Source organism: Heloderma suspectum, chromosome 12 (assembly GCF_057233095.1).
Source record: "Heloderma suspectum isolate Gila_16-S chromosome 12, 16-S_ref, whole genome shotgun sequence".
NCBI lineage: Eukaryota > Metazoa > Chordata > Lepidosauria > Squamata > Helodermatidae > Heloderma > Heloderma suspectum.
In genome coordinates, this window is record NC_139469.1 from 7,686,355 (window position 1) to 7,709,963 (window position 23,609).

The 23,609-nt window shown below is 46.8% G+C and overlaps 1 protein-coding gene across 2 annotated transcripts; it reads left to right on the plus strand.

Moving 5' to 3' along the window:
* Positions 1–768: 768 nt before the first annotated feature.
* Positions 769–22,909, plus strand: CHST12 (carbohydrate sulfotransferase 12). Of its 2 annotated transcripts, none has more exons than XM_084818251.1 (2): positions 769–879; positions 20,934–22,909. In XM_084818251.1, exon 2 carries the CDS (start codon positions 21,033–21,035, stop codon positions 22,281–22,283), a length of 1,251 nt encoding a protein of 416 aa, XP_084674377.1. In that variant the 5' UTR covers positions 769–879; positions 20,934–21,032; the 3' UTR covers positions 22,284–22,909. The 2 variants fall into 2 exon arrangements, with proteins under 2 accessions (XP_084674377.1, XP_084674378.1); XM_084818252.1 differs by lacking the exon at positions 769–879 and adding an exon at positions 5,328–5,386.
* Positions 22,910–23,609: the final 700 nt, after the last annotated feature.

Genomic DNA, 23,609 nt, shown 5'->3' on the forward strand with positions numbered 1-23,609 from the left:
TCTGGCTGGAGAACACGAACCAAACGCTTGTGCCGCCGCGACGTGCTTGGAAACTCAGCTCGGGGGGCTGGGCTCGCTAGATAGCCTACAACCCCCCTCCCTCCCCTTTCCAGTTCTGAAATTAAAGAAAAACCTCGATCTTTCCCAGTTTCAAAGGGGGCGGGGGGGGGAGCATCATCCCATTGCCCTGGCAAGGAGGAAACCGAAAGCCGGGCACCCGACGCGTTTCGAGTCGTCGACACCTTGTTCCCCTTCCTGCGCCCGCGTTTGAGCCCGAGCCTTGGCGCCGTCTAGCGAGCGCCCGAGGCCGCCGATCCCAGGGGGCTTCGGCGCGCGAAACTCGGCCGCCACTCGGCTCGGTCTCAAGCGCCGCAGCGCGAGGCAGGAGTCGCGTCTGTCTTTACCCCACGGAAGGGCATCCTTCGGTGCGTCGGGGCTCTGCAAACGCCGCCCTCCGGCCGGCGGTCCCTCCCGGCCGTACCGGGAGCGCCCCGCAGGGCGCCGCGCTCCCGCCAAGCCCCCTTCGCCAGGCGAAGCTTCGCTCGCCCTCCCGACGCCGGGGCGCCCGGACGGGGCTCGCGCCTCGCTGCGCGCGGCCCCGGCTCCTCCGAGCCGCCAGCCCGGCCGCGCCCGGCGAGGCAGGCGGGCAGAGGCGCCCCCCGGCTGGGCGGCAGCAGCGGCAGCGGCAGCCCCCGCCTCGGCGGCGCCTGCGCTCGCCCAGAGCGCTCCCAGGCCGGCCTTCTCGCGAGAGACGGGGCGGCGCAGGGCGAGCCGGAGGAGGAGCCGCTGCCGGGCTGGCTGCGGAGGCGAGGCGCGGCGCGGCGCGGCGAGGCGCCTCCGGTGCAGGAGGCTGCGCTGCCCGAGCGACCCGGGCGGGAGGTGAGCTGGGCACCCGGGCGGCGGGGTGCGGGCTCTTGCAGCCGGGCTGGCGCAGACGCCCGGCCGAGCCGCGCGCTCTCGGCGCGTAATGCCGGCCGCGGGAGCGACCGCGCGGCCCCCGGCATCGCAGGATGCCGCCTTGCCCGCCCCCGCGCCATCCCCCCCGTCCCATCCCCCGGTGTCCCCCCCCGCGGAAGCCTCCCACGTGGATGCTTCGTGCCAGCCGCGCTCGGGGGGAGGCGGGTGGCGGCGAGTGCGCGGCCGTGGCTCCGTCCGCCTCCCCACGCCGGCCGCCTCCCGGAGGTGCTCTTGAGGAGGGCAGCGCGCCGGATGCCGCCCGGCCCAGAGGGCTGCTGAAGGTCACGGCGCGCGGGGGCTGCCCCGGGCCCGCCGCCTTCGCTCGCCGGGAGAGGCGGCCGGGCTTGCGAGCGCCCCAGCGCGCCGCGAGGGAGCGGCAGAGGAGGGGCCGGCGCTGTGCTGAGGCGAGCCCTCCGTGGCCATAGCGGTACATTTTCCAAAGACGCCCCCGACGGGCTAAGGCGCCCTCGGGATGGCCGAGAGAAGGGGCTCCGAGGCGAAGGCCTCTGGAGAGGCACCTGTCGGGTTTAAGCCCGACTCGCGAACACTGATGACTTTGCGCGTGGGCCTGTCTGCGCGCGTCTGCTGGGTGCACAAGGGGCTCCTCCGCCTGGAGGTACATCAGCTGTGAGTTGCCAGGGAGCCCTCCCTAACAGCCGCACACCTGTGGACGCTTCTAGGGAGGAAGCGCTGGGAAGGGATGCTCAAACCCAGATTAGTCTGGTAGACCAAAGTTCCGGAGCGTGAAGACACACAGCACGGTGGGCGTTGCAGACCAGAGGTGGGCAACTTCAGATGTTTTGGCTCGCACCTCCCATCAGTGTCAGCCAGCATGGCCAATGGAATGTAGAACGTAGGAAGCTGCTGTATTTGGCCCAGTATTGTGGACACTGAGTGGCAGCAGCAGCTCCCCAGGGTTTCAGGCTGGATTCTTTCCTAGCCCTACCTGGAGAAGCCGGGGATTGAACCTGGGACCTTCTGCATGCAAAGCAGGGGCTCTGCCACTCAGTCGTTGCCCCTGATATGGTGAGGGATGATGGGAGGTGTAGGCCGAAACGTCTGGAGTGCCGCAAGTTCCCCAGACTTTGCCGTAGACTTTGCCTGCCCTGGAAAGTTGAGGGGTTTGGAAATCAGGAAACGTTTCCATAAAATAGGTAGAGGTGGGGACCTGAGGTGCCCTGGGCGTTTGCTGAAGGGGAGTGGCACTGGCTTTCCAAGGTAGAGTGGGCTGGAGGAGGGTTGGGTGATGGTGGGGAGCACTTCAGATGTGGTTGAAATCGGACACAGAGAGGACAGAGTCACAGAGAGAAAGGCCAGGATCTCTTCTCCATCATCCCGGAGGGCAGGACATGGAATAATGGGCTCAAGTGACAGGAAGCCAGATTCCGGCTGAACAGGAAAAACATCCTGTTAGAGCAATACGACCGTGGAACCCATTCCCTAGGGAGGTGGGGGGCTCTCCCACACTGGAGGCATTCAGGACGAGGCTGGACAGCCATCTGTCGGGGATGCTCTGACTTGGATTCCTGCATTGAGCAGGGGGTTGGACTCCATGGCCTTGTAGGCCCCTTCCAACCCTACTGTTCTATGATTCTATGACACTGTGATTCTGTTAGTGGAATCTGCTGTTGGTGGCTGACTGTATGGTCATGGCAGTGGTGGGACCTGAGCTGCCCTTTGGGGTATGGGATGGAGACATATTTCTCCTTTTGGGGTATGGTGGGCCCAGAAATCCTTCAGTGGTTAGGAGCTGCCAAAGCCAGCTTGGGCAGTTATCTAGCCACCACTTGGGTCCTTCTGAAATGACTGGACTGGAAATCAGTGCGAACTATAAATAGGAAAGAGTGTTGCAATGACAACTGGCATTGAAACAGTTGGAAGTCACAGAAGGAGAAGGGTTTTGTTTTGGGGGTGGGGTGAGCTTTTGATGCTTCTCAAATCTTCAGGGGAAAACTCCAGTCTACAGATTTCTGTCTCTTTTCCTAAGTCATGGGTGGGCAATTTTCAACCCATAGGCCTAATCCGGCCAAGCAGAGGCTTGTGCCTAGGTGAGAGTGGGGCTTAGCTCAGCGGTATTGCAAAGGAGTTCCCAAACCTTTTTGGACCCATGGACACGTTTGGGAATTTGAGAAACTGCTGTGGGCACCACCACAGAAAGGCTCCCAGGGAAGTTGTGGCTAGTCACATACTGGCCAGCATGGGGGGACTGGCTAGTCAAAATGGGCAGAGGAGAGAAACAGTGAGGCTAGAGGTTGGGAGTGGAGAGAAACATCAAGATAAAGGGGTGAGTGGGAGAGAAAGAACAAGGCAAGAGGCTAGGAGAGGGGAGAAACAGTGAGATAAAGAGGTGGGCAAGAGAAAGAGCGAGGCTAGAGACAGAATGGAGAGAAACAGCAAGGTAATGGGTAGTGGAAGAGAAAGAGCAAGGCTAGAGGCTAGGAAGGGAGAGCAAGAAGGTGGGAGAAGGGGAAGAGGAAGGGAGAGAAATAGTGAGGAAAGGGGTTGGCTGGAGAGAAATAGAAAGGTGAGAGGCTGGGAATGGAGAGAGAGAGAGCAAAGGGGAAAGGTCTGTGGGGATGGAAAAAGATTGGGTGGGGCCAGGAAGTGACTCCTTCCTTCTCTTCCTGCCCGCTGAACCGCTGTTCAGTGGCAGGTTCAGGAACAAGAAGGAGAATGTGGCGCCTCAACGTTTTTTCAAGTTTTGAATTAAAACTAAATTTTGGAAGGGACGGGGAGTGGAGTGCTTTGCGGGCACCATTGGCGGTGCCCCGGGGTGCTGTGTTGGGGAGCCCTGGTATAACACATGCTTTGCATGCACAACGACCCAGCTTCACTCCTCAGCTTCTCCATTTTTATTTTAAAGCATCATGTTACATGCAATTTGAAACACTTCTCTGCCTGAGACCCTGAAGAGTCACCGCCAGTCAGGGGAGGCAACCGTGGCCTAGATGGACAAATTCTCTGAGGCAGCTGGCTTCCTGTGTTCCTGAATAATGCTCACATATTTTTTAATTAATTTTTAACAATTACAAATTAATTAATTTTTACTAGAAAAACAAAGGATGATGCTTTAATCAGCAGCAGGTTTGATATCTATGCTAACTCAAAACAAATTAGTTAGCTGTTGTTGTGAAACCACGAAATGGTTTAACAAAGGTAAAGTGCCTAGATATGCAAAACAATTCACTTAAGGCACAATCCTATGCATGTTTAGACAGAGAAAAGGCCTACAACTCCCGGCTGGGGCATGCTGGGAGTTGTAGGCCTTTTCTCTGTCTAAACATGCATAGGATTGCGCCCTCAAGAGCTCTTCTCTTTGTCTTTTATCGTGGAACACCTAAGTCAATCTACCGGTGGCAACATTTCCTGGAAGGCTCTTATGTTGTTGTCTTTTTTAAAGATCAGTTGTTATTATTGTTATTAAAGGTAAAGGTAAAGGTGTCCCCAACCAGTCGTGCCCGACTCTAGGGGGTGGTGCTCATCCCCGTTTCTAAGCCGAAGACCCAGCGCTGTCCGAAGACGCTTCCGTGGTCATGTGGCCGGCATGACTGAACACCGAGGTGCACGGAACGCTGTTACCATTCCCACCGAGGCGGTACCTATTTATCTACTTGCAATTTCTTGCTTTCGAACTGCTAGGTTGGCAGAAGCTGGGACTGAAGACGGGAGCTCACTCCGTCATGCAGCACTCGGGTCCCGAACTGCTGACCTGCTGACCTTCCAGTCTGCAGTTCAGCGTCTTAACCACTAAGCCACGCGCGGCCCCTTATTATTGTTATTAGTGACACTTATATACTGCTGAATATAATAAAATCCCTCAGCCATTTTTAAAGACAGTCGTAAAAGTAAATTGCCACTTTGACCATAGTGTACTTGGATTTGTGGATATTTGACACTATCGATCATGGTCAAATAACGGATGTTCAGTTGACAATATTTTGACCAGCCCATTTATTGGCATGTCATTGCTACTGCTGCTGCCTTTGCATGCTTAGCATGCAGGTTGTGAAATCTGGGGTTGGTGCAGTTACCTTGGGCAAGCGAAAAGGGGAAACTTCTGGAAGTGATTCTAGCAATGCTTGCGGAGTGGCATGCTGTGACCAACCGCGATCTTTTGTCTGACAGAGGTTGCTAAACCATCATTCCTGTAGCTCTTGTTGCACATTGACTTGCGGCAGCCCATGTTGGCTGAAGGAGAGAGATAAAGAGGAGGATTTGTTCATCGCTGGTGTGGTGTAGCCGTTAGAGTGTTGTGCTGGGACTTGGGAGATCTGGGTTCTAGTCTCCACTTGGGCATGAAGCTCCCTGGGTGACTCTGGGCCAGGCACTGACTCTTAGCCTAACCTACCTCACATGGTTGTTGTGGGGATAAAATGGAGAGGAGGAGGGCCATGTAAGCCATCTCGGGCTTCTTGCAAGAGGAGAATAGGTGGGGTATATTATTATTATTATTATTATTATTATTATTAAAATCCGCCTTCCCCATCTTGGCGCCCTCCAGATGTGTTGGACTATAACTCCCATTATCCCCAGCCAGCATGGAGGGTGCTGGGTTGGGGAAGACTGGAGTTGGTATGTGATAATCCTGCTTTTTGAAGCTGTAAGGTTTGGAGTATCCTTCACTATCCCTTAACTTAGGTGTACTGCATTTCCGTATTTTACTGGTTGGGACTGGATTGTTTGGCTTATCCGCAGTTTTATATTGATCGTTAGGATTTTTAACCTTGCCATTCTTACGTTATCTTTCCATTATTTGTATTGGATTTCAGTAGTTGTGAGCTGTTTTTGGCTAAAAAGTGAGATCAAGTTCTGTGAACTGCCCAGAGAGCTTTAGCTATGGGGACGTATAGAAATGTAAGAAACGAAATGAATGGATGATAAAAAGAAGTGAAATGAATAAATGTATTAGTATAAAGTAGGGGGTGTTGAACCCTTTCAGCCTGAAGGGAAGACAGCATGGCCCTCGGGGAATCCTGGTGGCCTGGATTGGGACCCTGGTCCTGAGTTTCTGCCCCTCTGCTATAAGGCATGAATGCAAACAGTGAGTTGGGATGGGAAATTTCTTTTGGGGAATTTTCTACATGGAAAACCATCCCCCCCAAATTTGCATTTCTAAAAGTGCACTGTTGAATGGGTACTGTAGCAGTCAAATTGGAAAGATTTAAAGTTGTATATAACTTCTTTGAGGTGACTAGAAAACCTGCTTGTACATGTGTGTTGGTGTGTATTAATGCGCACATGTTTCGACATGCTAATAATTAGGTTAAGAAATGCCTTCATATTTTTAGATTAAACAATGTAAAGGAGGTGCGTAGCACTGGGTTGTCATGTCACAAAACATGTAGAAATACTCCAGTAAGAATACTTTCAAAATAAATCTTTGAATTTTTTTAAATATGAAATTTCAACCATATTAAGTACATTTCAGTTGATTCTCTCCCCCGCCCCCCTCAAATATTCAGTTTCTTTTGTCTGTTGAAAGAACTTTTTTGAGATATTGCTACAGTACGTGCTATGAACATGGAGAAGTTTTAAAAACTTTAATCCAAAAGCCAAAATTGGGTGATACTGTTATTGGAACCAATTCCAGAACCCCAGAATCTGCACAGTGCAACACACCTGAGATGGCAGTGGAAGGTGCTGTGTTATGTACAGAATTAGATTAGGCTGAGTTAGGTGTAAAACTGATTAGGGTTCCAATTGACTTATGCCATTGGAAAATCATTCCACTTCAAAATTTTCTGGGACCATCCACAGATGCAGCAAACATGTGCTTGAAAACGTGCATTATGTTTACACCTTTGCCAGGGAGCCAGCATTTGCTGTGGCTCCTTGTTGAGAGAACCCTTGGTGGCTAACCTGTGTTTGCGTAGTATGTGAAAAGGCTCCTGGTTTGTTTGTTTGTTGACGATGGTCTGTAAGCCTCTTCAAATTCTATTTTTTTCCTGCATGGCCTCTCCTGAGTCACTTGTCAGGTTAGCTAGTGTGTTCTGAGGCAAATGAACCCAAATTCTCAGCGGAGAAAACCCAGATTCCATCACTCATATAAATCATGGACACTGAGTGAATTTGCACATATGTGTGTCCTGTGCATAATTCTGTGTGCATCATGGGCTGGGTTAAGACCTGCTTGTACTTCCCGCACCTCCCCTGCCCACACAATTTTACCAAATGTTGCCCACACACTTTCAGGCCTATGTTTGCTACCTTAAGGGCTAGAAACTTAACTTTTGTAAAGAAAGTTCAAGTTCATAGGATGCTGAGTTTCAAACTCTGCTTGGCTAAGAAAGGGCACTGTCCTGCAAGTGATATGGGAGAGTCGTGACTTCTTTAAGTTGTGATACTGCATCCATTAGAACAATATGTTGCCAAGGCCAACACATCTCCTAAACCTCAGTTGGTGAACCATCAAAGGTTTTGTGTTGTTTGTTCTAAAACAGCAAGTTGATGTACGCTTTCACAAAGCGGGTGTGATTCTTGTGGTCATTCCCCGTGCCAACAGTTTCCCAGCTTTGCTCTATGTGTGTACATATTTTTCCCCACCACATCACTGATGAGTTTCTTCTGTATGTGGAAAAAACCTCAGTATGTTATTCCATCCTGTATTGTTGCCGGGTCATGACTTGGATTGGAGGATAACAGGGTGGGGTAGGGAAAGAAAGCCAGGCATGCCCCCTTGAATCCCTTTGAGGAAGGATGGGATAGAATATAAATGATAATTGACTTTTTAATTTAATTTATTTGATGGAAAGCATGTTTACGCACATGCACGCACCTTCAGCCAAAAAAGGCTCCCAGAGCAGCTTCCAGAGAACAGAAATAAGAAAGTCCCTGTGTGCAGCTTTACCATCTAAAAGACATGACATGAAAGGAAAAGGGGATAGGGAGGGAGGAGGAAAAAAAAGAGAACTTGGGCACTCAGTTCTTAGGTACAAAGTTAAGCAGGTCATGGAGCTGGATTAAAGTATGACATGGAGCTGGATCAGAGCAAGTTATTGACCTGGATCAAAGCACAATTGAAGAGTTACTGCTTCCTTTCCCCTTGATAGCCTCAGCAGTGGCAATTGGTAGCAGAAGGAAGGGTGGCTCTCAGTTGAAGTTGTATCTAGGCATGATGGAGAAGTGTCTGACTGCTGCTTCCTCTGCCTCTGATGGCCTTAATAAAAATAATTTCTAAAATGAGAGGCACTGGGGCATAATCCTGCCTGGATGGCTTGGGTCCAGGTTATTTGAAGAACCATCTACCCTCGTGTGAACCTGCCAGGGCCTTACAATCATCACTGGAGACCCTACTTACTGACCCGCCAAAGATCAGTTAAGGTTGGCAGGCACAAGAGAGAGGGCTTTCTCGGTGGTGGCCCCCTCGCTACGAAATTCCCTCCTGAGAGAAAAATGACTGGCTTCATTGGTGCCTGCTTTTAGAAGGGCTTTAAAAACATTTTTTCTCTCTCCCTGTCTTTTAATTGAAAAGGTTTTATGGTACTGAATAGATGCTGAATTTTGCTGTCTTATATTATAACCTGCTTTGGGAAGACCTCAGTCTTGAGAGGCGGCTAAGAAATAGTATATTATTTAAATAGATAATATATGAGCCCCATAACTCCTTTAAAACACACACAGTTTTTCATTTTGTAAACCCGAAGTTGCAGTGAAGAAATATTACAGTACTATAGATAACCTTGGCTTCAATGCATTGCGGTTCCATCTTGTTATCACAGCCTTTCCCAACCTGGCGCCCTCCTGATGTTTTGGACTCCAATGCCCATTGTTCCCAGCCAGCATGGGAACAATGGGAGTTGGAGTCCCAGCACATCCAGGGTCCCAACACATCCGCATGTTATCTTAGAATCATCCCAGTTGGATCTCTGGCACAATGACCAGTGGAGGCTGGTGGCTCCAATGCCGGTGGGGTGGTGAATCTGCTCTGGGTTTCAGTCCAAGCTTTAAAGGAGCTATCCAAGGCGCAGACATCGGAGGCCCCAGCCTCGACTGGCACAATCCCCCTTCTGATGCAGGATATGCAAATGGTTTATTCCAAGGTGTCGTTGCAGTTTTTCCACCTTTTTTGTTTCTCCTATGTCTTGCCCAGACAGGAACCTCTGAATTTGCCTCCAGCTCTCGCATTTCAAGGCAACCTACTTCTTCACATAACACTCATGTGGTGACCGTCTCTGGTTTAGATGTCTTTAAAAGAGTATCCAGCAAATTTACAGAGTAGGAGGGAGAGCTCTATCAACTGTATTAGTCGTGATAGCTAAATTGGCCCTCCTTGTTCCGAGGAAGTGTCTCTGGCCACCGTTGGAAACAGGATACTGGGTGAGGTAGACCTTTGGTCTGATCCAGCAGGGATCTCTGTATGTCCACAAACTCTCTCAGTAATTCTGCTAGTCTTGTTGAACCTTTTTTTAAAAGCTTTCTTTGGAATTCCTCAGGTATTTTGGCTGAATGGAAACACAGAAAATTTCCTCCAGTTCTACTTTATGCAAAATGCAGTGCAAATGCAGTGCATCCCTGGATATTCTCTTTCGTAACCCCAGAAATGTCAGTTTGTGGCTATTAAGTGATGAGCACAAAACACTTTGTCCATGCTCAGAGGCACTCTCTCCTGTACCAGTGCTTCATCTGTTTCTGAGGGGATGAGCAGGGAGGAAGTTACGACATAAAAAAAAAATAAAAATCAAGGGTTAAGTCTCAGTAGTAACAGCATAAATATTGAGCCCAAGAACCAAATCAAGGGCCAGGAAGGTTCCATTTTCAGCTGACCCTTGAAATTATGAAGGGGCTGTCCTGCCTTGAAATGACATTTTGTTTTCAGCGATGCTCTTTGGAGCCAGTGACCCTCACGTGTTGTGTTCCTCCCTTCCCAGTGGAAGACATAGGCACATGTGAAAACTGGCTTGTAAAGAAAGTCCGCTGAAGGGAAAGGGCAAATTGGTGGGAAAAGTCCCTTTCATAACTGCGAGCTCTTTGCAAATAGCTTTGCTTTCGTAACATCCCCCCTGAAGTTCGTTTTCAGTTGTGAAGGAGAACGTTCAGCATCTGCGTTCAGCGTCTGCAGAGAGGGCCATTTATCTCAGAGGCCTTGTCAAGCCTGCAAAGTCCACATTTTTAAAACCAAAAATGGTATGTCGGCTGTCTCCTGTTTGCCCATCTGGCAGAAGATGGGATGGAACCAGCATATTCAGAACAAATGTTCCTTTCTAAGTGTCGCCTGCCTAATGAGGACAAAAATGGAAAATATACGGATTTATTTACCTAACTCAACTGCATTTAGCGCTTTGTTTTTCACTGGCAACAGTTGCATAAAGAGTTGGTGTTGTGTGGTGGTTTGAGCGCTGAGTGTAAGCCAGGGAGATCTGAGTTCAAAATACGAATTTACTGGTTCACCTTGGGCCAGTCGCTGTGTCTTGGCCTAACCTACCTCGCAGGGTTGTTGTGAGGATGAAAAAGAAAACAGATCCTGAACTCTTTAGAAGAAAAGTGGGATTTTTAAAAAAACACAACCCGATAGATAGAAGTGATGGTTTTTCAAATTTTCTGTCTTTAGGAAGAACATCGGAAGCTGCCTTATACTGAGTCCGACCCTTGGTCCATCTAGTCCAGTATTGCCAGCACTGAGTGGCAGCAGCAGCTATCCAAGGTTTCAGGCAGGATTCTGTCCTAGCTGTACCTGGAAATGCCAGGGATCGAACCTGGGACTTTCTGCGTGCAAAGCAGTGGCTCTGCCACTGAGCCACGGCCCCTCCTTCCCACATCAGCCCCTGCTTCTTAGGTAGATCAGACTCCGCCTTTTACCAGGTGAGACCCTTGATCCATCTAGCCCAGTATTGTCTCTTCTGCATTGCAGCAACTCTCTCAGGGCTCAGTTAGAGATGGGTCATTTTCAGCCTTGTGCCTGAGATCTTTCTGCCTGGACATGCCAGGGATCAAACCTGGGACCATCTTGATGCAAAGTGTGTGATCTACCGTTGAGCTACAAATGATCCAGATGAACACAGGAAACTGCCTTATGCTGTCTGTTCTGGGGATGGGGACTTCAGGCTTGTGGGATCTATGTTTATAAAAACGGCCGTGCTGGATCAGTCCAAAGGCAGATCCGTGCTGGATCAGTCCAAAGCATTCTGTTTGCACAGTGGCCAACTGGATGCCTATGGAAAGCCCACAAGTAGGACATGATCACAGTAGGACCTTCTTGCTTTTATTCCCCTGCAGCTGGGGTACAGAAGCAGACTGCCTCTGATCCTGGAGGTAATATGCAGCCAGCCATCATAACCAGTAGCCACTGATAGCCTTACCCTCCATGAATGTCTCTCTAATCTCCTTTCAAAGCCATCCTTGACCTATCCAGTCGAGCATCCTGTTCCCATTGTGGTCAGCCAGAAGCTTGTGGGAAGCCCACAAGTAGGACATGAGGGCAACAGCATCCTCCTGCTTATCTTCTTCAGCAGCTAGTATACATTGGCATGTATACTTCTGGTACTGATACTGGAGGTAGCACATACCTAGTAGCCACTGATAGCCTTCTCCTCCAGGAATTTGCCTGATCTGCCTTTGAAGCCATCCAAATTGGTGGCCATCACCACATTTTGCAGTAGCGAGTTCCACAGCTTAGCTATGTACTGTGTGAAGGAGGACTTCATTTGTCCTGAATCTCCCACCATTCAGCTACATGGGATAACCCTGGACTCTAATATTATGAGAGAGGGGGGAAAAATCTCCCTATCCACTTTCTCCACACCGTGTCTAATTTTATACACCTCTGTCACACCCCGTCCTCCTTGGTTACTCAACTTATTTTGAAGCTAAAAAGCCCCAGACATTGTCACATTTTCTCAAAGGGGAGTTTCGCCAACCCCTTGATCATTTGGATTGCTCTCCCTCCTCTGAGGAACACTGAACAACCACTGGTTTCCATTCAAAATGCAGGGAGGTTCTGCCTTACCTTAAGCGATGCATGATCATTCATAATGAGGCATCCGTGGCTTTCTGTTCGCTGGACGTGCATTGATTTGCAGCCGTGCCTTTTTTGCAAACCTGACTGGATCCACATTCTTCTCTGTCGTGTGTTCTCAACTAGTATGCGCATGCTGAGAACTGTCCCTTAAGCTATTTTCTTCATTGCTGTACTTAAAAGGTGGAGACCAGTTTTGTTTCGATGAACGTGCTTAGGTAATACATGTCAGAAGACCCAGAGGCGGGTTCTTTTAATTTTGTCCGATGGCAAATGTGTATTGAGTTTTTTTAATTATGCCTCTTATAGGAACATAGGAAGCTGCCTTATACTGAATCAGGTCCGTGGTCCATCTAGCCCAGTATTGTCGACACTGACTGGCAGTGACTCTCCTGGGAGTAGGCCCTGTTAAATTCAGTGGAACTTATTTCTGAGTAGTCTTGCATAGGATTGCACTGTAAGACTTTCAGATAATGCTTTCTGATTGATAGCATTAGGAGCCCTCTGCCTGAAAGCACCCGTGAGCTCATATGATTGATCAGCTGCGATTAAAACAAATGAATAAGAGCGCTAGATGATGACGATAAAAAATAAATCATGCATCAGTTGAGTTGTGCTGTTTAATTGTACGTGGTTGTCACTGTGGTTCTAGTTGTTTTATGGGGTGGTTGTATTTTTGCATGGATGGCTGGGGAATGCTGGAAGTTGTAGGACTTTTTTCTGTCTAAACGTGCATAGGATCGCACCCTGAGAAATTTAATACATACTATAAGAACAATAATAAGGTGTATGTGAAAGGTTTGAAAAATCAGCTCTAAAAATGCTAATAATAGTAATAGTTCTTGTGATTAACAAAGGGAAACGCTATCAGATTATCTCAGCCTAGGCAGCGCACCGTGTGTGAAATGGCTCTGAAAGGTGCTATGAATGAAGGACATTGGACTAGAGGTTAGATTAAAATGCCAGTTGGCTGCCAGAATTGTGGCTGGTGACAGGACATGGACTTCAGCCTTGGTTGGGACATTCTTGCTGTCTGTTTTCAACGGAACAGCTGTTCTGCGACAAGCGACCAGACCGCCTTCTCATTAAACACAGCTGTTCTTGCGTAATCCTACTTGGGCTTTGCTAGCACTGGTGAGCAGAGCAGCGTCCATCTGCAAGAAAAACACTTCTCGCATTTCACAGCCCGCAGTTGGGCGGTGCCTTTACCGGGACCAACCAAAAGGTCGCAAAAGCTTGTGCAAGCTTTCAGGTCCTCCAGAACTCTTGATCAAGGCCAGGGGGTGTAAGAAACAGGTGATGGGGGAAGAATAGAAAAAGGTCCCAAAATTGGGAGAGATGTTGTGGCTAGGACTGCAGTTTAGACTCAGTCTCAAGATGGAAATGGCAGACTGGTAAGTGATTGCTGGTATCTGATTATAACAAGCATTCTGTGACAAAGAAGCAATGGCTAATGTAAGTTTCTGAAAACAAAAGCTGACTGTAAGTCAGACCTGCCTCTTGCTCTGGGCAAAACACACAGGTTCCAAGATTCTCCCTTTCTGAATGTTGAATGCAAAAGATCCTCTTCGATACGATACTTTATTGCTTAAAGCCATAGGCCACCACAATGTACATTAAAAAGAGAGAGAGAGAGAAAGAAAAAAAACCAGTACAGCCACATATTTGTATAAACATAAATTCATACATCCAACAGAATCATCCCTAGTAGGCTGTTTGGGCTTTGGCACATATTTTCTTTGCTGCCAAGGCAAATTTTGCTACCTGGGCAGTGGTGAAAGCATCAGTGCCAGAAAGAAGGACACATATCTGTTCTAAAGGTGTTCCATTTAGGAGGCTCTGGGAAATAATGGCAAGAAATTTATGCCTAGGATGGCCATAGAGAGGGCATCTTAGTAAGTAATGAGAGACATCCTCAACCTCCCCAGACCCACAGATACAGAGACTCTGATGGACTGGGGTATTGTCAAATCTTCCCTCCAAGAAGGCATGCATTGTAGATGCAATGCTGTAAATGATTTCCGTAAGTGAGGCACAGTCAGAGTTGTAAAGTAACTCTCCAGACCAAATGACGTCTTATATAATGGGTACCAGCAAGAATAAGGCATTTGTGAGATTGTAACCAAATCCATCCACTTAGAATAAAGATAATTTTTTTCTTTAAGCCTCTGCTTTACTATATCAGAAGGGAAAGAAGGAAAGGACTCAGTATCAGTTCCATAAGCTTGCAACATAGGTTTGGTCAGGTTTACCCAAGACTTTTGGGATGGGGTCTGAAGTTGCTCTTGAAAGCATTTTTTTGGAAGACGGGAATCGCTCATATGGGTCAACTTGAGCCAATACAAAGCGAGAGCAGCGTAAATAGATGTTTTAACTGAAATCAATCCTACGTCTGCCCTTAGAAGGGCCCCAGGTGTACTCTGGGGGACAGTTAAGAGAGATCTCATAAAAGAGTTCTGAACCACCTCAAAAATAGTGGCATTCGTATATCCCCATACCTCAGCCCCATAAATCAGTTGTGAAACTACCTTCTTCTGAAATATCTCAACTGCAGGGGCAACCAAACTTCCCCCTTGTGATCGAGAGAACTGAAGGAGAGATTGAGTAGACTGGGATGATTTCAGCTTAATTACATCTAGATGTTGTCTCCATGAAAGTCGGGCGTTGAAATTAAGGCCCAAATATCTAAAGTTGTTCATTTGTTCAATGAATTCTTTGTCCAACTTCCACATATGTGTTTTCCTTTTCTTCCCAAATACTACAATTTTAGTCTTAGCGTAGTTAATAGACAAATGCTCTCTTGTGCAAAATGTACTCAACTTTCTCAAGAGCCTTCGCATACCAATTAATGTAGTGGAAATCACTGCGATATCATCCGCATATAGGAGGACTGAGAGTTTAACATCCTGAGTAGAAGCTGGGAAGCATTCCATATCACTCAGTTCTTGTACAATGCTATTAATATAACAATTAAAAAGAAAAGGGGCCAATAAACATCCCTGACACAGTCCTTTATCAGTTGGGATGCTTGCTGATAACAATCCATTCGCCCCCAGCCTAACTCTAAGAGTAATGTCAGAGTGAAGCATTTGGATTAAAAGAAACAGCCTTCTATCAATGTTTGTGGCAGATAGCTTTTGCCACAAACGATCTCTATCTACAAGGTCAAAGGCTGAGCTAAAATCCACAAAAGTAACAAATAACTCTTTTCTATCATGCTGAGAATATTTCTGTATTAGGTGATGGAGAACAAGACACTGCTTTGTTGTAGATTTCCCCTTTGCAAACCCGGCCTGTTCTTCAGCTAAAATCGAGTTTTCGGCTGCCCATGACTCCAATTTGTGTAAAAGATATTTAGTATATAATTTTGAAACAACATTAAGCAGACTGATTGGTCTAAAATTATTTGGATCTGCTTTAGAGCCTCTCTTGTGAATAGGAACAACAATGCTCACTTCCCAGCCCTGGGGGATTTTTCCATGCTGGTTTATATAAGTAAACATTTTAGCAAGAATTTGGCGCCACCAAGTAGAATTAGATCTAAACAATTCACCAGGAAGCATATCCTCTCCAGGGGCCTTTTTAGGATGCAGGGAGGCAATCAAATCATGCACTTCATCCCAGGTTACTGGTTCCCAATCAGGGCAGGAAGAGAAAGACAAAAAATCCCTGCCGTGAAGGGGATCAGATGGGGTCCCCCCAAAAAATTGTCTAAACAAGGCCGAAAAGTGAGCTTGCCACTGTGAGGAAGTAATTTGATTATCAATAGAGTCATGATGTCTCCTTGCCCTTTTGTCACCAACATCCAGAATCTAGTTGAATCTCTTTCTAGAATTGCCAGCACTAGCTCCATCCAGGATTGTTGGACATACTCGTTCTTCTTCTGGCGCAGGAGATTTTTATACTCTTTGTGCAAGCTGATGTAGACAGTAACATTTTCTAAGGAGTCTTCTTGCCTCAGTCTCCTGATTGCTCCTGCCAGCCTACGTTTCTGGGCAGTGCAGCGTTTATCAAACCAGCCTTGACTAGTGTGCAGGCCTGGAAAAGGAGCTTTAGTAGTGACCACAAATGGTCTAAGGTCTTTCACTATTTACCCATAAGTTTCCAGCAGTTCCAGGGAGGTAAAAAATTCCTCTCTCAAAGATAACATTTTGGGGGTTGCTAGAAATAAATTTATTTATTCTTGCAGCTTCCCATTCCAACACAGACTTTTTTCTCCCTGGGTTATTAAATTATTTGCAGAAGCAAAAACAAGGGGAACTTTTCCAGTTGGTAACGAAAGACACATCTGAATCGGCATGTGATCACTCTCTGGTCTAGTAAGGACTTTAAAATTCATGAAAAAGAATAGAGCCGATTGTGAGAAGATCATAAAATCTATCACACTCCTGCCCCTTGGGCCAATATATGTCTATAAGTTCGAATCTGGGTCTATATCTGTCCCATTACATATATATAAGTGAAACTTAACAACAAGAGCAAAGAGGAATAGACCAGCTTTATTAAGCACCAGTTCCTTAGTATTTCTAGTAGGGAGAGAAGCTAGATCGTCTGGAGTAAGTCCCATTTTCTCACGGACTTTACAGTTGTTTTGTCCTATTCTAGCATTCATATCACCTGCTATCAAGATTTTGGGGTCAGCCTGTATTTCAAATAGGGTGGAGAGGGCCCGATCCAGTTCATTCCATATGGAAGTATCTTCGTACTTTGAATTCTGTGGGGGAGAATATACATTTACTAAAAAAAAAGGTCAGACCTGAAGGCCAATCCACCTGAAGAATTAAGATGTTACTATTATCGCTTACATCAAGCTGTAAAATATTTGGGTTATTATCCACTGAAACCATAGTTGCTAGACCTCCCCGGGCACGGCCTCTACTATCTGATTTGCTAGCTGGTTGGGTATACACAAGGTATCCTGGAAAAGTGGGAACAGTCGTAGTGGTTGCCCAGGTTTCTTGAATAAAAAGAACTTCAAACTGAGTGCAAAATTTTTTAAAATTCTCATCTACCAGCTTGGAGGCCCATCCTGCAACATTCCAAGAGAGTAATCTAATAGAAATAGCAGTGCCAACCTGTGGAGAGGAAGATAGTCAGCATGGATCAGTCCTCTTAATGCTGACATTGTTTTGTTTGTGGAGTCCTGTTGCTTCAGATTTTATTTATTTATTTATTGTTAAATTTATTAATCGCCCATCTGGCTGGTCACCCAGCCACTGTGGGCGATGTACAGCGTATAATAAAACAGTTTAAAACAAAATTCTACAATAAAAACGTTTTCTAAAATACCCTAACCCACCCCAAATGCCTGCCTGAACAACCACGTTTTTAATGCATGACGGAAGCTCATTAAAGAGGGGGCACGGCGGAGTTCCCTAGGGAGGGAGTTCCACAGAGTGGGGGCTATCCCTGTCTCCACATGGCCTGTCTATTGCTGGGGTCTGAGAAGGTGGAGTTGACTGCTGTTCGCATGCGAATTCTAGCCCTATGAAGTGTCCGTCAGCTATACCGTTCTGTGCTGCATGGTTTGAAGGTGGGGCGGGACAGTGGCCCTTTTTTTCAGAGGCTGTGCTGGAAGGCGGGATGGTAAATTTATTTCTGCTGTAACTTTTTGAAGTTTGGTTTGAAAGAATCCCAGCTCAGTCAAATTTGATTTTCCTAAAGAGGTGAACTTGAGAGGCTCAATAGCAGAAAGTGGCAAGGAGGATGGTGTCAGGCAGTGCTGCGGCTGTATTGCGATTTGCTCATCTGCAGCCGTTTTCTCCAAGGAGTTTAAATTAGATGGTTTCAGTAATCCTGTGTGGCTGATATCATCTGATTGTAGAGCTGGAACCTGAAGAGGCTTTTGCGAAGGGTCCAAAGCAGGGTGGCCTTCGGCTAATCTTTTCAACAGTGCATGGAGCCTGGTAGTAATTGACTGTTGTTCCATTACTGGCAGGTCATAGAATGTATCAATTAAAGCTTCTTCAGGTATCACAGAAGTAAATGGTTGTTCAATTGCAGAGAATTCTTCACCAGAGTCTATATCATATTGGCTCTCAGTCCAGTGGGCCATACAGAGAGGGTTCTTATTCATATTCCTGGTAAAATCTAACTCTTTGACTCTAATCTCATTAACATCATGATCTAGATTTATTAAATTGTTAGAGTCAAAGTTTATCAGAGTTGACTGTTTTTTGACAAAGGGGGTCAGAGTCAGGAGGGTCTCTTGTCTATAGGTGTCAGTATCCTGACATTTCACAGACAGTCCTTCAATCAAAGGTTGGGTCCAGGTGTTTAAAAGATGTCTTTTCACCTGTTTCCTAACATTGGCAAAAGCCCCCCTATAAGTGAGGATAGAGTGCACAGTGGAGGTCTTAGTGTAGGTTTTTTTTATCCCAAAATTAGGGTAGTCAAGAGACAGATCTTCAGCATCCTCTATGACAAAAATTGACAGAAAACGTAGCCCTATGTCACTAAGGATTTGTAAAAAATAATACTTCTTTTCAGTTTGAGACAATTCGCTGCTTGGCCTTGGAAAATTACAGAAGATCAGCTGGTATTTTAGAAGTGTTATAGATGGGTTTGCTGCCAAAGGCAATTTAGTCGTGCTGATAATTCCATCTATACCTAGGCCTCCAGGCGGGGGAGAATCATTAGGTAGTAATTTTACATCAGCTGGGTTGAGTGACAAAAGGTTCGTAATTGCTGCCTGTGGGTCAGGGTCCTCCACTACTGGGGGTAGAGCAGGAAGATGCAACAAAGAGTTTTTCTTCCTCCAAGAGCTCTGAGCCATCTTTACCTTGTTAGGGCTATCATTTTTTTCCTTGAACTTCGCTGTCCATGAGTCTAAACAGTCCCTTAAAATTAAAATGACTATTAGAAGTACTGTAGCAGGATGCAAGCTTCTTTTTTCCCTTGTCAGGTTTACCGCCCCTGCGGGAATTTTTCTGAGTCAGGGCTTCTCTCTTGGGTCTTCCCCCAGTTTTTCTCTTGGCGTTGCTAGAAGGGCTAGGAATTGTTTCTTTAGCTCCCAGCACTGTGGGCTCCCTCGTTATATCCGCCCTTGCTTGGGTCCCTGTGGGAGCTTCTAGGGGATCAGTTTGGGTGCTGGCTTGAACACAACTTTTCCTACCAATATCACACTTTTGTGGGGCAGAACCCATAGCCCAGAGTAACTTAAGAGGAGGATCTAAACCCAGACCCATTAGGTCTCTCAGAATTGGCTTAGATTCTACATTTGATTGTTTAATATCTGAGATATCTCGTAGGAGGAACTGCAACGTATTTGCAAATAGCATATTTTGTGTCCCCATGACATCAAGGCAAACTGAGTCCAGGGAAGGTTTTAAAAGTGCCTGGGGGCTTAAATATTCCTCATAGGCAGGAGCAAAAGTAGCCCCTTCCTCCTGCGGCACATCTGAGTCCGGGTCAGATTTTTCTAAACAATTCCCCTGTTCTGTAGTCCTAAATTCAGAGGGAGGTATCGAACCAATCAGAGTTTGGTGAGGGGTTTCTGAGCTCTGTGGCATATTTGCCTGTTGAGCTGTTGAAAGCTGCAGCTTAGAGAAAAAATGTGTAATTTTAGCCTGTGCTTTTACTCGGCGTTTAACTGGGGCCTGCAAGAATGAAGGCAAAAGGCCCAGCTCTGTATAACTCCTCCTTGTATATAACATTTCTAAGCTATTTAAAACTATACACTACCCTATTAGTATCTTATAACATTTGGCACCATAACCCACTTGGGCAAAATAAGCAGCAGCAAAAATAACTTCCAAACTTAAAAATTAAAACATCTAAAACAACTAAAATCAATAGAATAAAACATTGGAAGATAATTTAAGATAGGTGCAACAGGCTAAAATAAATCGAACCAATTAAAATAATTAAAATGAGCTTTCTGATTTGAGATTGTTTCTGTGAACATTGGAGAACCTAAAAATGATATTTTGAGCTTAACTATAAAACACTAACATATAATTTGAATCAAATAAGTAAAATATGAATAAAATATGTTATCAACATATATTAAAATAGGTTTAACGTATAGTCCCTGTATAGTGGCTCCACAGTCCTCAGTAGAATATCAACATATCTTACTGCAGTAAATTTTCAGGCCTTTCGTGTAGCAGTACTTCCTTTCATCTGTTGATCCTCTTCGATGTTTCGTGAAAAATGGCTGAGCTGTTATTGTGACTTTAAATATCCCCCCGCCCCCAAGAGAAACAGACACAGGTACATACCCCCTAGGTGTGTTCTGAACAGCTGTCTGGCAAAGACATCAAGTTCTTAGTGTTCCTAATAATTTTTAGCCGTCCACATAAGTTATCGTACCACAGCAACTACTGGGAACACAGGTATCCTCCTTATACCAAGTCAGACATCCATCCACCTCTGATTGGCAGTTGGCCTTGGACAGATGCCTTTTGCATCAGCACCTACCTGACTTTTTAACTGCAGATGCTTGAGATTGAATCTAGGAGCTTCTGCATGCAAATCAGTTGCTTTGCCACTGAGTGGGGGTTCTGCCCTGCTAGTCCACATGCCCACACACATACTTACATTAATCACTTGTGGCTTGTTGATAGGCCTAAAAGCGGGTGGCGGGCTGGCAGTGGGGGGAGTGTATGTGCGCATCAGAGGGAACCAGCTCTTTCCACTTTGGTGCCAGGTTATAACCTTTTTCATTCGCCCAGGCATCTTAAACTTTCCTGTATTGACGTTTAGCTTTTCTGTTGTTTTTATCATATTGAATAATTGATTTTTGTGTGTACGCTCTGCAAACCCTCTTTTGGAAGGAGGAGCAGTTTGTGTATTTTAAAAATAAATAAATGCACGTTTCCCTCGCCACAGGCGACCAGAGGAATGTCTACGCACAAGCCTCATTTTAGGAGAAAAGCACACGTACCATCACTTAAAATGAATGTATGGAATTAGTTCTGGGTGCCTCCGTTTTTCAATGTGTTTTTCTGTGTCCTCGTTCTCTTTCTCCCTGACAGTTTTGTGTGGGAACAGTAGGCTAACATTGTGTTCAATATCCTTGCAGGATCCTGACCATCCACAAACGCCATGCCGGGCTTCAGATGTTCCCGCGGGAGTCGGAGGTGAGATAGGCATGAGGTAGCTTCTGACTTTGCCTGCCAGGATGACCAAAGCGCGGCTCTTTCGCCTTTCGGTGGTGGTGGGTTCCATCTTCATGATCTTGCTGATCATCGTATATTGGGACAACGTAGGGACAGCTCACTTCTACCTGCACACCACTCTCTCCAGACCCCATGCGGTACTTCCCACAGTTCGGGAGGACGGACGAGGTTCTTTGTCGGATGTTGATGACTTCTTGGAGAACCTCCTGAACTCTGACTCAAAACAGAACGTCAATCTTGGTCGGAAAACGGAACCACCACCCTCACGTGCCTCAGGCCAGCCCATCGCCAGCAACCTGGAAGAGAACGTCCGAGGTTATGATTGGTCCACTCACGATGCCAACCTGATCCTGGACCAAGAGAAGCTGCAAGCAGAGAGGCGGAGGACCCTGCAGGAGCTGTGTGCTAGTCCCAACTTCACCTTCCCCACCAAGGAGCGATCGTTCGACGACATCCCCAACTACGAGCTCAACCACCTCATCGTGGACGACCGCCACGGCGTCATCTACTGCTATGTCCCCAAAGTGGCATGCACCAACTGGAAGCGGGTGATGATCGTCCTGAGCGAGAGCTTGATGGACCAGGGCGTCCCGTACGTCGACCCCTTGGACATCCCCCGCGAGCACGTCCACAACATCAGCACTCACTTCACCTTCAATAAGTTCTGGCGCCGCTACGGCAAGTTTTCCCGCCATCTCATGAAGATCAAGCTGAAGAAGTACACCAAGTTCCTCTTCGTCCGCGACCCCTTCGTCCGGCTCATCTCGGCCTTCCGCAGCAAATTTGAGCTGGAGAACGATGAGTTCTACCGCCGCTTCGCCATCCCGATGTTGAAGCTGTACGCCAACTATACCAGCCTCCCGACGTCGGTGAGTGAGGCCTTTGGGGCGGGCCTCAAAGTCTCCTTCTCGGATTTCATCCAGTACTTGCTGGACCCTCGGACAGAGAAGATGGCCCCTTTCAATGAGCACTGGAGGCAGGTCTACCGCCTCTGTCACCCGTGCCAGATCGAGTATGACTTTATCGGCAAGCTGGAGACTTTGGACGAAGATGCCGCTCACCTGTTGCAGCTTCTCAAGGTGGACCACCTTCTCCGCTTCCCTCCCAGCTACCGGAACAGGACAGCCAGCAGCTGGGAGGAAGACTGGTTTGCCAAAATCCCCATGGCTTGGCGGCAGCAGTTGTACAAGCTCTATGAGGCAGACTTTGTACTCTTTGGCTATCCCAAGCCAGAAAGCTTGCTTAAAAACTGAATGAGATGGAGCTGGTTGACCTAGAGCATTCAAAATACCCAAAGAACCTCTTTTTTTGTTCAAAATAAGAGTGTCCCTCTGCCTATGTGGACCTACTTAAAGCTGACATATTTAAGGCGCAATCCTATACGTATTTAGACAGAAAAAACACCCACAATTCATGGCTGGGAGTTGTAGGCCTTTTTTCTCTCTAAACATGCATAGGATTGCATCCTTAAAGTGTACCTTTTTTCTACAGCATTTTACATATCCTGTTGCTTGCTTGGATGCAAGATCCTCAAACCTCCCATTGAAGGGTTTCCCCTCTTCCTCTCAAGTCTGTTCTGTTTTGTTTAAACATACCCTCTTGTTTTGCTGTTTGGAGAAAAGTTTGTCTGTTCCACCAACTGTATTCTTTTGGATGCTTTTTATTATTGCATTTTCTAAAAAACAAACAAACAAACAAAAAAAACAAATATGGGAAGAAAAGAAAATTAATATATTAAAAATATTTAATACAAATCACATTGTGAAAAAAGAGTAAAGAGGGCGCACCGTCTTCTGTTTCTTCAGAGCACGTCTTTTTGGGTCATGTCAGGGTACTGTAGACCAGGGGTATTGAACCTCCAGCCCAGGGGCTAAATCTTACTTACCTGGAGTCGCAATCTGGCCCTCCAACCTTCACAAGATGGCCCCTCCCCCTTTCCCCCAACTGCCAAGAGTTTGGTGGCTTCCCAGCTTTCATGCAGTTTTCTCTCCCCTCCCCATTCTAAAGGGTTGAAATGCTTCTCCTAAGGCTTAGTTACTAGCAGTACGAGCATAAGAGCATACCAGCAGTAAGAGCAGTAAATATGCCTCTCCTAAGCCTTAGTTACTAGCAGTACGAGCATAAGAGCGTACTAGCAGTACGAGCATAAGAGCATACTAGCAGTAAGAGCAGTAAATATGCCTCTCCTAAGCCTTAGTTACTAGCAGTACGAGCATAAGAGCGTACTAGCAGTACGAGCATAAGAGCGTACTAGCAGTAAGAGCAGTAAATATGCCTCTCCTAAGCCTTAGTTACTAGCAGTACGAGCATAAGAGCGTACTAGCAGTACGAGCATAAGAGCATACTAGCAGTAAGAGCAGTAAATATGCCTCCCCTAAGGCTTAGTTACGAGCAGTAAGAGCATAAGAGCGTACTAGCAGTATGAGCATAAGAGCATACTAGCAGTAAGAGCAGTAAATATGCCTCTCCTAAGGCTTAGTTACGAGCAGTACGAGCATAAGAGCGTACTAGCAGTAAGAGCAGTAAATATGCCTCTCCTAAGGCTTAGTTACGAGCAGTACGAGCATAAGAGCGTACTA